Source organism: Tuber melanosporum (genome assembly GCF_000151645.1).
Source record: "Tuber melanosporum whole genome shotgun sequence assembly, scaffold_269, strain Mel28".
Classification (NCBI taxonomy): Eukaryota; Fungi; Ascomycota; class Pezizomycetes; order Pezizales; family Tuberaceae; genus Tuber; species Tuber melanosporum.
The window spans coordinates 69,142-85,751 of NW_003298940.1; the positions used below are offsets into that span (position 1 = coordinate 69,142).

Consider the following 16,610-nt stretch of genomic DNA (forward strand, 5'->3'; position numbering starts at 1 on the left):
ACAGCACAGAGTGCTTCCACACACCAAGTTCCAATAGTTCCACCTCCGAACCCGCCAACAAATACCCCATCTTTATCGCGTGCTATCAACACCAGAGATACACAAGCACCCAGAAATAGCGCAAACAAGCATGGATGGGATATTGAGCAAAAGAGACGTGTTGCAAGAGCTGTAGCGAGTTACCTGTGCAGCACTTCGGAGAGTGTTATATCCGAGGAGGCTGTTATGGAACTTCTAGACAAGAATAACCATTTTGTTAGCTTGTGCGAAAAATTGGAAAGCCGTGGATTCAAATTCGATCGTGGGGTGTTTGCTCGAAAGTTGCTGCAGGAGACATCAGGGGCAAAGATGGGAAAGCCAAAAGCGAGGGAAAGGGAGAGTTATAGCGGAGGTGCAAGAGTACTTGGCGAAGTAGACGATAAACAAGAGAAGGACATTCAAGAGAAACAGCAGCAGCAAGCTGTCAAACCCTCGCTTGTCGTGAAGCTATCGCTCACACCCTCGGCTACTCCGACGAGCGCGAACACCAGTACACAAACTCAGCAGCAGTCCTTTCCGAGAGTTACAAACGAAATTTTGTCGCGGTCGCTTGCTCCTCCCCCAACAGCCCAAACTTCCACACATAGCCCAAGCATGACAGCTCCAACAAAAACCCCTCCACAAACGGGGACCTCTATTATGGCGCCGCGAGGAAGAGGGAGGCCCAGAAAAAACCCAATTGGGACAATTTCCGGACCACCGAAGACTCCTGCGGCTCAAACCATTCAGCGATCTTCTCTCCCAACGCCCCCGGTGACAGTAACCTCCAACCCCCAGGATAGCTCGCTACCGTTGATAATTTCCTCTCCTCTTTCTACTCCTACATCCGCACCCCTACTCAACCAAAATTCCCAGCTCCGATCAAGGGGTCCTGGCAGCGAGAGCATCAACAACGATAACATCTCCGAAATCCCTAGAAATCCAACACCCCAGAGCGTGAGAGCCGCACACGCCGCCCCTCCACTGGGACATCGTAAAGACCCACAATTCGTGACCCCGTCACTCGTGTCCAGGACGCCGACACCTCCGGTATCAACCCTTCATCCCACCCCTCTGACAACCACTACTGCGGCTGCAACCACCTTTGGACCCAACCATCTCAACAGTTTTCCAACAAAGATGGTTTCATCCAACTCAACAGTTGACTCCGCTCACGGGCCCCAGAAAATGGATCATAGCCCTGCAGAGCATAACGAACCTGGGGATAGTCGTGAAGAAACTGGAGCACCCGCCGGACCTTCCGACAAGCAAAAATCCCTTGTTGTCAAATTGCCCTTACCAAAGTTATCACAACCGAAAGGTAATTTCACCAACCACCTCCCAACCTCCCCTTTTTTAGATCTAACATTAATTCCTCCCCAGCCGGGAAGCTAACCGTGCCACGTGCAGAGAACCCACCTGTTATCGACCTTACCGATCCCACTCCGGAGCCGCAATCTATCAACCCTTCTCCTAATCCAGAGTCTGCAGCAACAAACCTTCGTGAGGCACAAAAGACTAAACAAACCAGTCCCGAGCCTAGTGTAATGCCAGCGAAAACCCCAAAACCAGAAATAATTCTTGCGGAGCAGCCTGTTTCCCATATTAGGAGATCTATTGTCGGGAGGAGATCTAGATACAACCCTGACACAATCGTCATGGACCTCCTCCGGACCATAGGGAGGCACCCTACTCTCCCAGCGCTCAATTCTGGACTGGAGGTGTTAAAGGATACCCTGCCGAATTACTTTAGTGGACCAGTAGATTTGACCACAGTTCGTTGGGATATATTAGATCCACCCCCACCCTTTGCTCATAATGATGAAACGGAGGATGAGGCCGAGATCCTACATAGGTCCCTGGGAGCTGTTGGGGTAGGTGGAGGCCTGGTTGGTGTTGTGGCTTCGCCTGCGCCTGCTCCGCGTAAAAGAGGACGTAAAAAGAAGGGCGATGTAGCTTCTAGTGTTCCTGGCCATGCGCCCCTGGCGTCTACAGGCACCCCCTTCCCACGCCCACGAGGTAGGCCAAGGAAGGGGACGTCCATAACACCAATCAGGAGTACTATAATCAATGTCTCGGGAGACGCAGGCGGACCATCCAACAAAGCTAGTTTTACGCAGCCAACTGGAGCCTCTGTGAGCGGTGCCGGTGTCCCGGGCGAGGGACCCTCCCCCCGCATTGGCTCCTCCGAGGCAGGTGGGAGACAGAGGGCATCGGTAGGTGCCAGTGGCTTGCGAAATGTCTCAACTCCCTCGGGATCCAGTATCGCTGTGTTGATCCCTCCGCTGAGTGGGGCATCCAAATCTGAGTACCTCACCACTCCGTCCAACGACCGAAAGAGAAAGTCGGAGGAACGAGCCGAGGGTGGGAGGGCTGGAAAGACCCCGAAGCTGAGCGTGAAATCTCGCTCCCAAAAGTCGGGTCGTCCAGAGCCCTCCGGATTTAAGATTTTTGAGTGTCGTTGGAAGCATTGCCGTGCAAGATTGCACAATTTCGAAAACTTGCGAAAGCATGTGTTTAAGGCACACAAAAAACTGACCACTTATAATGCTTATGCATGCCTTTGGGCATCCTGTCATCGCGAGCCCCCCGAAGAAATGAAGAAAAGGGCAATAGAGCTCGGGACAATTCTCCCGGACAAGATATCTCACGATTTCAAGATAGGCGAAGAGTGGGAGGCCCATATAGACGAGAATCACCTAGCGCAGGTCAAGGAGGAACTAGGCCTCGGCCCCGCGGTGCTCCCGAGTGGTATGAAATTCCCCTAAGCTTTCTCTACCTTACATACGAAACTGACAATGTCATAGACTGTGAATCTGGAATAAGTGACGTGGACTATATGTCCGACCGTGATGGACACCCGGTAACTCCCCTCGCTGTCCTCGCTCCCCCAGGATACCGGTTTACCCCCCCCCCGGGCTTCCCGGTAAACCCGCAATTTAGACTCGCGCACGGGTTACCAACACCGCCTGCCCGTAGGAGACGTAACGCGACCGGTCGGGAGGGGGCACTAGGAGTGGTTAGAAATCTGGCGGCCGGCTCGTCCGACCCTGAAAAGCCGGATGATGATGACGATGAAGGGTGGAAGGCAGACCAGATTCCGGTGGTGGAGGAGGAAGATGTCCAGATGAGGGAGGGAAATTAGACGTAGAGGTAAACGCCGTGACTACTGCCCGTATCCTAGTTTGCTTGGGAGATAATTTGCCATTATTCTTTTTTTCTCTTATCTTTTTCCACTGCCTTCACTTGGAGAGGCCAATGACTCGGCGATGTTGCAATGTTTTTTGTAGTTCAGAAACCCCGCATCTTTGCTCAGATACCGCTTCTTTTTTTTTTCTCCCCCTTTTTCATACTTCAATTCTACAAGATTTTCCAAAGCTCTGAATACCTCTTGTCGATTGTTTTCCGATTGCTTCCCTTTGCCCCCTTGAATTCCAGCTTGCAGATTCGCGCCGAAAAAAGGTAGCTATTATCTGCCGAATTTCTTCCTTCTCCTTTCCCCTCAATTGTCTGCATAGCTACGTTACTCTAAAGTGACAATTGCATAAACACAGCGATCCAGAAGCACGAAGTATATTTTAGTTAGTCTAGTCTAGCTTACTTTTCCCGCCCGTTTAATTTCTTTCCTTTCCGATCTTTTCATTTTCCGGTCGGAGCTTCCCTATAGGGTTTGTATGAACATGGGAATTGATGTATATCAATCGCCTGGCTTGACAGGTAGGGGTGGTGCGTCGGATAGATGAATGGAGGAAGGGAATGAGGGAATTGATAGGACATGTTTGCGGAATTAAATGTACGATAGCTTTCCAAACACCAATGACCAAAATTGTTGAATTTTCCTTCCTCGCTTTTGCGACTAGTATGTATATCCTACCAACATGAATCGATAAACATCCCAGTGAGCAGGTAGTTTTGGGCTACTTGGTCAGAAAGATATCATGAACGGTAGAGCACCTGATTTCCGGCCTAATTTACACCAGTGAATATATCATACTTGGCTGGGGGAGATGCGGGGCAGGACAGTTTATCCTCCATCCCACTGCATACTACAAAATCATTATAATACACATTACTTCAAGCTTGCACAGGTACTCGGACACTAGAATATGACGAGTGAAACTTTTACCTAGTCACTCGGCCACCCCACTTAAAAAGTTGCCTCCCAAACGAAGAGGATGTCCACTCAACTCGTCCCCCCAGCCAAGGCTTGTTTCATGCGGAACACCATGCAAACGCTCCACCCGTACAATAAGCTGCGCAATAACCTCAGCGCCGAGTACTCGCCAGCCAGGGCCACGCCAGAACCGTACCGGAAACCTCTGAAAGCATCCCACACGATACGCACTATTCCAAGTGAGATTGTGAAAAACGCCGAGGGGGCGCGCTCGTCCGGCAATTTTTCTTTGTTCGGATTCTTTGTTCTTCCGTGGTGGCGGTAGTGGGGGGGGGGGTCAAATGCACAATTCTATCACTCGCTACGATACCGGCGCGACATCACAACAGGCTTTGGATCTCAAGCCGGCGTTAGGGATGTGCTTTTGTGGGCTGGGGAAAGGGTAGAATGAAGATGGGGAGTTTTGTAGCAGCAGATGACTAGTGAAGAAGGCTTAGGAGAGGAGTGTTGTTAATTGAATCCGGTGAAGGAAATGACATCACGGTGCGTCTTGGTTTAGCGGTTGATAGATGTTTACCTGGCGTAGAGTAATACTACTCTCTATCTGATAAAACATGTTTCAAGTGTTCGAAAATGTTTAGCCTATCATAGGTGCGGGCATGAATAGTGCCATGCCAGCGCTAAGCAGCCTTAAAATGAAGAGAATACAAACCGGTTCGAAGGCCGAGGGAGCCAGAGTAGGTGGATGGGAGGAGGCCCACACACCTCCCTCAGACGGGAGAAAAGTGGTGATAGCCTCATGGCGTTGAGTCGTTTCCAAAAGGGTACCATAGCAAATTTCAATTACCAAAGCTGGAGAAGAGATGGAGGATGTAAGACGAGGAATCGGATCCAGCCTCAATATGTTCCGTAAACTACAGTAAACCGTAACAATTTATATAATTACACAACACCAACTCTGACAAGTTCTGGAAGATATGATAAAACCCGAGTAAAGCACTCCATGGATAACATGCAAGTGAGAACTCATGACTGTCCTGGACCACGTACCCGCTATAAATTCAACTCTAAGACACACCCGACTTGAAAGTTGGAAACCCCTGCTAGGTGTATACATATTACCGGGCACTCAATCGTTGATATTTCGGGACATATCTAGCCCCCCAAAACCAGTGCCCGGAGATCCCCCCGGAGCTGACGTATATGCCGAACCCATGGCCAATACATAACCTAGGACCTCTATTGATGGGTCTTGGCTTAGCATTGGATGAAAAACGATAAAATCAATCACCTCATTTTTAGCTACGGAAACCACAAAATAAGCATCCGCGTAGGGAGAATATTAACAGCTGTAGCACAGAGGCCTTTCTCCAGGGGATCTCAGGCCCGATCCCCGGATCGAGATATTTTATATCTCGTTTCAGTGAGCCACATCGTGAATGTCCACACCTCTCCTTTCCTTCATGGGAATCAGAAGTCCCCAACTACCTCTATCCACCGCCGTACAGTAGATAAAGTAGCTCGAACGCTTTTTCCTGTTTCAAAAACTCCGCCTAGAAGGCAAGGGAGAGTAGTGTTGGGACTATCACCGGATATGCGGAATCGGGGAAGAAGTTCTTGATCCATTGTGGTATCTGAAAGAATAGCAAGAGGAAGGAGGAAAGGAGGAAGCGCAAGTTGCCGAACGATAAGGTAAAACACGGAAGGGCAGCATAAGAGAAACGCGATGACACCCCATACTCGTACTGGACGCGTAACCATCTTTTCTAACAGAGCCCGAGTGATTCTCCATGAAAACACAACAAAAAAAAAAAAGACCTTCAGCAGAGGAGGTTCCAAGACGCCCAAGGATGAGTCATAGGGCATTGCGTGTTGGAGCATGCGTTCAGGGTAAGGCTCGCCCCGACATCCAGGGCCAATATTCCACGAGAACTAGTATTTCATGGTAAATCCAGTCTGCACAGGACGACTTCCAGTATCCTCTCTCCCGTCCTAAGCACCTTCTCTATCAGAACAGATATCTGTATTGGGCGCAGCAAAAGGGATCTCGGAATGTCAGAAACCTCGATTGTCTACCCCTCTGCGATGGAATAGCTTGACTGGGGAACGTAAGCCATTAATCCTATAGTACTATGAGCCCGCGGAATCCGGACTCGGAGGCGCGAGTATGCCCCGGGGACCATATCGGGCACGTCCCCGTCCGGCACCGCCCATTTATTCCCGAACCCCACCCGCCTTACTTTCCGAGCGAGTTCAAAGAGCGGGTCTCTCGATCCCACCCAAAGCCCACTCATCCACTATCACTCACTCCCCGCGCGCACGCTCACACATACTATACATCGCCCGCACACCCGCAACGGAATGGAAAAACTTTAGAAATCAGTTAGAATCAGGAAGTGTCAGTTGCGCATTCGCATTCTCTGTGAACGGAGGCCACACCCTCGACTTTCCCAGTAAGTGAGTTACAAATCCTATCATACATGATGGTTCGATCTACCGATCGCACTCACGAGTTCGCCCACATATCGCAAGGAAGTTACAATACCGCACTAAAGCGCTCCGTAGCAGTGAGACGTCCACCCGACCGACCAATGGGCTGAAATGAAAACCCGACTTGGAAGGAAAACGCCCAAGGGGAGGAGTTCAGAGGGTACATCGAGGAAGTGTAAAGAAAACGGTTTTCGGGACCACGATGAATACCACGCCCGGACGAACACACCCGGCCCCACCGCGCTTGAATCGGCGTCCATGGGTGCCGAACAAACGTCACAGAGATGAACCCTATCTATCATACAACACAAATTTCCCGGAAAACAAAATCTTCAGCGAGTGAGCAGCTGTGATCACATTGCTAATCATTTTGATATCATACTCGATCTAAAAAAGGAAGATGAAAAAAAAAAAAAAGGGAAAACTATTGACCTCACTGCACTACTACCCTTTTGACCACGGCGCACAGGAATATGGGCCGATGGGGTCAATAGAGCTATCTATGCGCCTCTGATGGAGAAAAAAATTTGAATTATGCTACAGTATCATACCTACCAACTACGTATGCGGGCAGAAGCTATATCCGAAAAGCCCACCATATAGCGAAACTATTCCGCCAATATCAGGCGTATGATATGACGAAGGCTATGCGAGGTATCGACAAAGATGCAGGCAGAATTCTCATCTCGCGCTCGCCACCGCGGAGGAAAACCGTTCCATAGGCCCCACGCATGCAGCGCCCCCACAACACGCAAAGCATACAACGGGGAAAATGAAAAACCTCCAATAGATACGTAACCACTCTAGCTTGATGCAGCAGTAGGACATTTCCCACGTGTTTCTATAGCCCCTACTATTCCTCACTGTGCTGTACGGTGGGGTATGATATATCCACTGCGATCCTTCCATCTCGCGTTGGTGGCGTTCAGTGGGGGGCAAAGGCTATTGGGCTCGAGGAAGCTCCTCCTATTACCCTCACTCTCCTCGTCTGCAGGTAGGGCGCCACAGCTACTCGAGTATGCAGGACAAACAACTCATTGCGTGCAAAATTCTTGCATTCCCAGGTTCTTCGGGGTGCAGTTCTCACCGACAGAAACAACACAAGCCTATAATTCAAGGTGTATGATAAAAGCACACAACTAAGCTACACATTATACCACCAAAAGGCCCCCCGAGGCCTCAAGGGGGGAAGGAGATCCTACCAATCACCCACCCCCGTTGTCCGATTATTGCTATTGTTTGTAGTTAACTTTCAAATCCTTTTCTCCTATTTTTTTCCCCCCCACTCTTCGCCCCTCCCTTCACCGACTTGGTACGTGGCTCATTTGATGATTCTTTTCAAAACCTGCGTTGTGGCTTGCATGTCTCAGCTATACACCCCGATGATTAAATGCAGTGCAATATAGATAAACCGATGAAGGCAATTAACCCCTGCCTCATTTCTGAATATTTCGAGACGCCCAGCCTGGGTCCACTCTATGATCAGACCATACCATGAGAGCGCTCCCGAGCTTGGTAGTTGTGTATCGTTTTTTTGTTTTTTTTGCTATTATTATATTATTAAAAGTACCGTTCTTGCTACCGCTATTATTTTGAGTTTCTCACCCAACGCGGGGGGTGGGGGCAGGCAGGCAGGCAGGCAGGCAGGCTTTGTGAAAACGTCCGACTCTGGCTGGCCGGCATGATACAGTCCTGCGCTATCGGCCCCGCGAGACCACGGGGGGCTTCGGGGCAATTGCAATTAGGGTTGGGTGTTTGAGATGTGAGGCATTTAGTTGTGCGTACGATAGGGTAGTCTAGGCATCTGAATTGGTATAATACTTATGCCGGTTTTTGCGGTTTTGATTTAAAACCAGTCATTTGAGGCATAATTCGGGGAAGGAAGCAAAGCAGAGTACCGGGAATCACACCATGAACAGCCCTTCGAACGCCTTATCATTCCTCAGGTAGCGCTCCAAGCGTGGCCGTGGTAGCACCGTACCTATCCCGGTTCAGGATGGGGGCTCGCTGCTGGACTGAAATTGTCGCGTAATGGATGCTTGCAGCAGATCCATTGATCGCGCCGGTCGCTACCCCAGGTGGCAGAGGGATACCGGGCAATGAATGGGGCAATGCCCAGGTCCGGATTCTCCTGGTAGCTGGGTTAGCCTCAAAACTTTCCTTACACAAGGAGCCATGCAGCGACTGACTGTCCTACAGATATACAAGTATGATACCGGGAAAGCCTGTAAACCCAGTTACGGCACCGATCCCGCAGGGCCCTAACTCGGCCGAGGGGAGTACAAAGCAGAAGGAAGGCAGGATAAACCCAGCACTGTACCAGAAACTCGCACGAGCACAGCGCATACGTTTTTATGCCATGCGTTGCTCATGAGGCTTGGTAAATTTGCAACAACAACAACAGGAAACTGCTACTGCAATCAGTAAGCCTTACCGCCTACCAATCCAACCCGTTTCAAAAACCAGAAACTTGAAGCCATCACCAAGGGAAAATCTCTTCCGAAAAACCAAGAAGGTTGCGTAATCCCCCGAGAGAGAGAGAGATGGAACAGATGTTGATATCAAGAAATTCTCTTACATGCATCGCCCCAAAACCCATAGCCTGCACACCTCTTCCCATGTTTCTTGGTTCTTACTGTGTTGTCCTGATCTACCTTCACTGGTGGTCGGGTAGTAGGTCCATGTCATTGTATTCCTACAAGCACCTTATTATTATTTCCCTCGCGTTGTCACACGTGCAATTGTTGCCCGGTTCGGGTACCCTCCCCAACCACTCGGGCCGAAGATGTTCCATTTTCTACCTCCTTGGTCGCCAAAGTCCATGGATGTACTCGAATATGTCCCTCACATGCTCGGTTCAGGTTATATGGCGAAAATAGCCGCCCCCTGCTCGATAATAGCGCAGCCAACCACAGTACCGGTATGCTACGGGTACATACCGGTATCTGTTTATGATACGTTGGAAATAGAGATATCATATCATATGATACTACAAGTAATCTCGAAATTATGGCAGCGCCAAAGTCCAGCCCTCGGCCCCACCAGTGAATTGGTACTTGTGCGGTACAGTAAAAAGTACTTTCGATTCGCTAACGGATTATTAGTGGAAATCGCCCATGCCCAAGATAGGTTTAGATTTGCAAGTTAACGGAGTTGTGAAAACCAGTTAACGAGACCCAGCACATCCAAAATGCTCAGGCTGTATATACCATGTCAGGAAATCACCAACCCTTCTCGAGAGCCCCCCCCCCCTCCGAATCCGGGGATTAGAGGCCTGCCGGAGACGGTGAATCGCAAGTGCTTTCACGGTATGGAGAGGGAGGGAACATAGACACCAAGCTCGTGCTCTGGGTTACGTTCAAGGTCCTCGAGTATGTCGAAGGAAAAGAGAAGGCTTGTGACGCTGGAGAGCTATCCGGGCACATGGTAAAAGGAATAAGGGTACAGGAGATGACGCCTCTCGCCTGGCTTTCTCCTGCTATGCTCGAGCACGTAGTCCATGCGTGGATTTTTGTGAAACGATACTCGAGTGTAAAGAAGTTTGTACAGGGTACAGTACTCGAGTACCATGTGAAATCAAACGAAACACACTACACCTGCTGCAGTGGATCTTGGGAACGGGTAGTGTTAGGCGAGTCCATGTTTCCGTGTCTCAAGGCGGTACAAAGGTTGCTTATCAAGCACCTGAGGTACAATACCTATTCGGTAGAAATATTACCGGTGGCTTATTGTAACCCTAAAGCAAGGGGTATGATATCTCGGGCCGCCGATACTCGAGTACTCGAGTACTAGTACCGGTACTGTACGAGTACGAGTACTCGCACAGTACTCGTATGCAGGCGCTAAGTGCCGGCAGGGTGCTGCGGTAATGCAAGCTTCAAAGAGAGTAGCTACAAGTGACTTGCTATCCAAATGCCCAAGTTAGCAGCTTTCTAGAACCTGTGGGCGCACATCTGAGCTCTGGAAGTCGTTGGCAGCCAGTAGCTACTGTAGCTGGTTGCCGGTATCCAGGGAGATCAGAACCCTGGGATCGGCGACCCCTTCCCCTCTATGCCCCCCGAAAGCCCAGCACAGAAAGTGGAGCTTCCAACACAGGGATGCGACCAGCGACCCACCAATATCACATCAGAGGTCACTAAATTAACACAAGTCCACAACACTGGGACCGCCGAGCTTTCAAAAAACGGAAAAGGCTGAAACGCCACCGTTCCCCTCCTCCGCCGGGGACAGGTAGGGCAAAAGCAAATAAGAATCCGGTATCATACGATCGAATCCTGCCCAGTTCCTCCCTCCATCTCCTCTCCCAACCCTGCCGATGTTCCAACGCACAGGGCGAGACAAAATACCAGAGAAATAGTGGGAGCAAAAGCGGTCTGAAAACATACTGAAAACATCGATGGAAATGCCCGCGAATCTGTACCCGAGTAGTGTAATTGTGATGGGATGACCGTGGAACGGGGCACAAGAATGCAGCCACAAGATACAAGAATCTGTTTTATGATGCCGCTGTGTCTTGTCGAGATTGAGCGATGCTGTGCTCGAGTATACCGCAAGAACCAGAATAATTGATACCCGCGCTAAGGAGTCCAAAATTCCCTTCCACGACAGGGTGGTCAAAAGCACTGCGAGAACTGACCACCGAAGAGAAGTGAAAAGTGTTGGACCCTGCCAGGAAAAGTGTCGGACCCCTACCAGGAAAGGCAGCCCCAACGTCCCAGCACGGGCACTAATCATTCCCATTTCTCACGGCAATCTAGGAAAAAACCCGAATACGCTAGCAAGGGTAAACAAGGTGCGGCGAAGAGTTACCAGCCATTAGAGGAAACAGAACTGCCCAGAGAGATGACATTCTGCGGATCATGTGGCGATTATTCAGAGGTTGGTTTTCCTATTGAAGCAATTTCTCTTAAGCCACGCGTTACCACCCTTTGCTGGTGTATTCTTGTTTTTCCCAGATTATGCAGTGTATCACGTACAGTACGAGTACAGTACTCGAGCATACATACAGACCCATATCTACCGTATGTCACGACACATATGCATCCATCCCCCTTTGCCGCCCGAATATTATTATGCAGAAGGCTGACTCCTCTACATCGAGCTTGTTGAATAGGACGAGAGTCATAATTGCTTGTCCATTCATAACATTCTTCTTCTTTTTCCCCTCATGTGAATTCCATCGCTTGGTTGGATACCGTGGTCATTAGAAAATAGGGGACATTGTGATACCTTGGGTGATCAAGGGAAAGGAATACGGTACCGAATACAGTGCCCTCGAGCAATTCTACTTGTATGATACTGAGTATCCTAGTAGATGCACTCGTGCACGAGCAGTGTTAAAAAAAAAAAGTAAAAAAGTAAAGAGAAAAAGTAAAAAACGTGCGATAAATGGTGGCTCACAGGCCGATCGCTACCATATCGGTCCGGTCAAGTTGTCTCTCTCTGACCAGTGGTACCCAGGGTCTTTTTTTAAATTGTTTTGTGGTTGGGCTTTGGGGCGGAAAAAGGCAAATAAAACCAGGAAAAAAAAAGAAATAACCTTCCTTTGTCCCCCTTCTCGACTCGAGTAAACTACTCAGTTTGCTTTTTTCCCTTTTCCTGCTTACCAGGAGAATTCCAGAGCGAGTCTGGTGTCTCGGGCACAGGGAGGCTCCCGGTCGAGCCATTAGAGCGATATATTTCCTGTCCATGCAGGAAGGAGTGAAAGGGTTAAAAAAAAAAAAAAAAAAAAAAAAAAGTCACCTCTTCCTTTCCCTCGAGTGTCGAGAGATCTGCCACCGAAACACATCCCGGCATCAAGAGACAGCTCGCCTCAGCTCCGGCGCTGTTTCCAAGATGCTAGGCACATGATCCGATCCGGTATCTCCTCCGCATTCTTCTTGTCAGAATGGCCCGCCTGATAGATAAGTTTGAGAGGAATAACCGAATGACCGGGATAATATCATATCATCCCCGTTACCATCATATCACTCACTATCGAGGTATGATATTAATGTTGGAGCGCGGACTAGTAAACCAGACTACAGTGCCAGATGTTGTTTTCCTATTGTACTATTTAGTTGTCGTCGCGATCCGCGATAGCATCAGGTTATGAGCTACCCCCCTTCCATGCCGCCGCTGGCATGGATTTAACCTGGAAAGAAAAACTCAAAATTCAAAAAAAACTCGTTCGATAGACGGTATATGGTATGCATCTACTGTGTTATAACTCCTAGCCGCAAGCAGGGGGGGAGACCTCGCCTTGCTGCTGTAACGGGGAACGGGGTCTTGGGTACTGCATAGAAGTGCTTTCATATAGATGATAAGTAGAGGAGAAAATAAGTCCTTGCACGACACAGCACGAGTATTCTTGTATCGTCGCTGCAAAGATACACATACAAGTGCTAACCAACAGCTCAGCTGGTTTCATCAGCTATCATATAAAAAAAACCTCAGACGATGGTCGTACCTCAACTTAGTACCCCAATCACCCAGCAGCGGCTACGACACCCGTCATATTTCTCCCTGATAAATTACCTGCTCTTTTCAATTCCAAAGCGCGTACTCGTAGTCACTGCTCGTGACAACCGGGAAACCTCGTACCGTTGCTGCAGAAAAATCGAACCCACCAACCAGTAGTCCACGATATCACATCTAATCAACTCTGTCCTGAACTGTGCTCCAGTACCAGTGATGCAACTGCAAGCTACCCAAAAGAAAAAAATCCCGGCAACCCAAGAACCAAATCGTGCCCATGACGCTTCACCACCCCCAAGCGAAGGAAAAGAAAGAGGGGAAAAAAGAACACGAATCAGCCTCAAGGAGAGCAGTATTACAAGACCGACCAACCCTTCCCCTATTATGATACTAGTTTTTCTTTTTCTTTTTCACCCCCATCCTATGACTTCCCCCCCGCGATACGGCATGGAAGAAGATCTTGGCCCGCCGCGAGAGGGACGTAGGGTCCAACCCCCCTTAACTCACACTGCGAGTTTACGGCGATAACAATCCAAGAAGGAATGGGAGTGGCGAAGGGATCTGTAGCATGCAAGAAGTATTCGATCACAGGGGCGATGGGTTTGTATGAGCCCTCAAATACGCACGGCTTTTTCACCATATATTTTGCGATCCCTGTTATCGGGTACTTCTTTCCTGCTACTGGTAGGAGGAAAACGCACTAACCAGTAACGGGAGCGGGGTGCTATAATATTATGATTATTATGATGGTTCCCGCCCGTTTGCAAGGCGAGGCCCGGTCCGTCCCCACGATTCTGGGTGATTCCTGCGGGTTAGCAATGCCGGGGGAGGGAAAGGGAGTGGGGGTGGGTGAGTGGGTCGGTGGCGCGAGCGACACCGATCATTATATCTCACTCGTGTTTCTCTTTTCCCTCTTTCGGCACCCCCTCCCCTGCTAACCTCGGGTGCTAGAGATTCCGGGGCGCGGCGGGGGGGCATCAGCCCGTGGCCAGGTTCACATAGCTATCCCGGTTTAACCGCTGGTTTCTGGTAAAGCCTGGTTCTCGGGGAGAAGGGGCCTATGAGCGGCTAGAGCCTGGATAAGGTCTATGATTGTGAAATCTGGGAAGTTTTAAGCTCGGCGTGGTTACCTCTCCGGGGGAAAATAAGTAAAAATTGTCTATGATACATCATAGACCCTGTTTTTTATCGTGTAGTCTTCAACGGGAGCATGGCGAAACAGGGCAGATGGTGAACAGGGACCATTTACGGGGAATTTTTGATCACCCCGCTCTGACGAATTCACTTTTCGCCCGCGCAGTCCCCCTGTTCGCCACCCGCGCAGCTTCGCCATGCCCCTCCCCCGTTGGAGACTGCAGCCGCAGTCGTCGTAGTCGCTGTACCGGCACTATAGTTTGTCCCGGCCCCGGATTAGGGGTCGTTGCGTCGGAACGGGGTTCGGATGAAACTTTACACCTTTTGTTACTGGATGAGTTTCCCACTCCAGGATTCTTGCTGTACGGCGCTGCACTCGAGTGTGATGTCAGCACTGGGTCACTTGGTCCGAGCATGACATGATATGGTTATGTTGGAGTAAGAAAGTGAGAGGAGATACCTGAGAATGCAAGCACTAGGTAAGATGTTTTCGTGCGTCCGGGGATTATTTTGTTGGTCAACTATCCCCGTCTTGCAAGAAAAACATCTCCTCGGGTACTCGAGGACTTGGAGGTGGTCCTTAAACTGGCACAGTACTTTCTTGATAATTTATGCTAGGGGAACGTGGGACATCTTGGCTGGAGCTGAGTTCAACCGCGGCGTGTGCAGTCGTCTCCTTGTTGTGAATACAGCACCGAAGCATGGATCGTGAGCTGGTATGGTGGGTCCCTGCATAATCATATCCCGGAGCTTAAGACTAAAAGCTACTGGTGCCCCTGGGCCAAGAAAATTTGCTCTCCTTCTTTTTCCTTGTCTTTCAAGTTGAGCTAATCTAGATTGGGAAGCATGGGGTCCCGGGCTCGTGCGGGCTATTTTGCGAGGACCTGGTATTTTTGTCACGCCTTGTCGGAGGGTTATGCACCCCGCTTGCCTTGTCGCTTGAGATGCTGATGTAGCCGTGCTCGGGTGTGCGGGGGTTTTGAGTATGGAAATCATGTCAGGATGCATCGGATTTCACTGCTGGCCCAAACATAGCGCTTTTCTCTCTTTTCTCTCTTTTTTCTCTTTTTTTAAAAAATATAAATCCCATCAGAGGAGGGGGAGAGGTGATGCCATCGTGACACAGTGGAGACATGGGAAGTTGCACGAAACAATTCAAAGATTTTGTACAAGGAACTAATCTGGAAGGATCATGTTATGCTGACACCGAGTACCGTACAGTACTCGAGTATCGTACTCGCTAGTCTTTGCCAGGAAGGCCTCCGCCTGCCGGCGTTTTGTTGGATATTTGGACAAAATATTGTACGTATGGTTCGAAGATGCCAGAATTGACTTTGTAGGGCGGGGACGTGGTCGCAGGAGATTTTGCTTCCTTACAAGTACTAGTACTGTACAGTGCTGGTCAGGGGTGACCGGGGGGGAGGGATTTTTCGTGAAAAGTATCCCCCACTTCGACGGTCTACTCGAGTACTACAAGTACTCCACCAGGATATGAAATAAAGTTCTTTAAGACTGAAAGAATACCACTTGATGCACTCTCTCAGGGGTTGATTTTAAACCAATGAGAACATAACTGGTTGTAGAGTTGTAAGGGTTTGAAGGTGGGGCGTTTTGTATGGCACCGGAGCCAAATGTATCACCAAAAATACCCTCCCGCTACCCAAAAGCGTAGTCTAAAGGCCGGGTAACCTTAATTTCTCACACAATCTCTGATTAATAAGCTTCGAGCTATGAAACTCCCTAAGATAGTAATTACTATATGTAAACTAACCGAATTGGGGTCTTGGCACGATTATTCATTGTTCAGACGAATGTTTCAGTACTCCAGTTACCGTTAACGGGCAGCATACCGCGCGCGATACTCTTAGATACAGTATGGGCATGAAATCTTGAGCTCGTGAGATGCATCCCCTTAGCTTCGACGGGAATCAAGAACTAAGCCGTTGTGTTATAGTACGGTGCCTATTCGGGGGTGGAGGTTGAGAGGGCCGGCTCAGGTTTGTATGTATTCCCCCTCTGCATCATCGAAATCATCGTCGCCGTCACTAGTGTTTTCGGCTTGGCCCGGACGTTTGCGTTTCTTAAGCGTGGGCTTGAACGTGATACCTTTGCGACGTTTGAAACCATCAAACCATCCTCTCGACCACCTGTCGCATCCCATCAACGAACCCCCAATATCAGCCAAAATTCCCTGGTTTAAAATAAATCGAAGGGGAAAAAAACGGAGGAAAGGTCCGTAATACAGGTGTAACGGTTGGGATAGGTGAAAGCTCACTTAAGAGTATACCTTTTCCCGTCTTCAGGTGTAATTACAACATGCTCCGGGTATACCTGCTCAAATATGTCCTTCCCGTTCGTGAAGAACCACGTGCTGTCCTCTATTTTCTTGTCCTTTTCC

The 16,610-nt window shown here is 49.4% G+C and overlaps 1 protein-coding gene; it reads left to right on the forward strand.

Moving 5' to 3' along the window:
* Positions 1-609: 609 nt before the first annotated feature.
* On the forward strand, positions 610-3,840 carry GSTUM_00001275001 (uncharacterized protein). XM_002838639.2 has 3 exons: positions 610-1,339; positions 1,429-2,769; positions 2,826-3,840. The coding sequence occupies exons 1-3, from the start codon at positions 1,159-1,161 to the stop codon at positions 3,161-3,163; spliced, it is 1,860 nt and encodes a 619-aa protein (XP_002838685.1). The 5' UTR covers positions 610-1,158; the 3' UTR covers positions 3,164-3,840.
* The last annotated feature ends 12,770 nt before the right edge of the window (positions 3,841-16,610 follow it).

Excerpts from the sequence above, each read along its gene's own strand:
- GSTUM_00001275001 (XM_002838639.2), top strand. The coding sequence starts at position 1,159 with ATGGTTTCATCCAACTCAACAGTTGACTCCGCTCACGGGCCCCAGAAA. Across the intron at positions 1,340-1,428 it reads AAAGTTATCACAACCGAAAG|AGAACCCACCTGTTATCGAC; the intron begins GTAATTTCACCA and ends TGCCACGTGCAG. Across the intron at positions 2,770-2,825 it reads CCCCGCGGTGCTCCCGAGTG|ACTGTGAATCTGGAATAAGT; the intron begins GTATGAAATTCC and ends ACAATGTCATAG.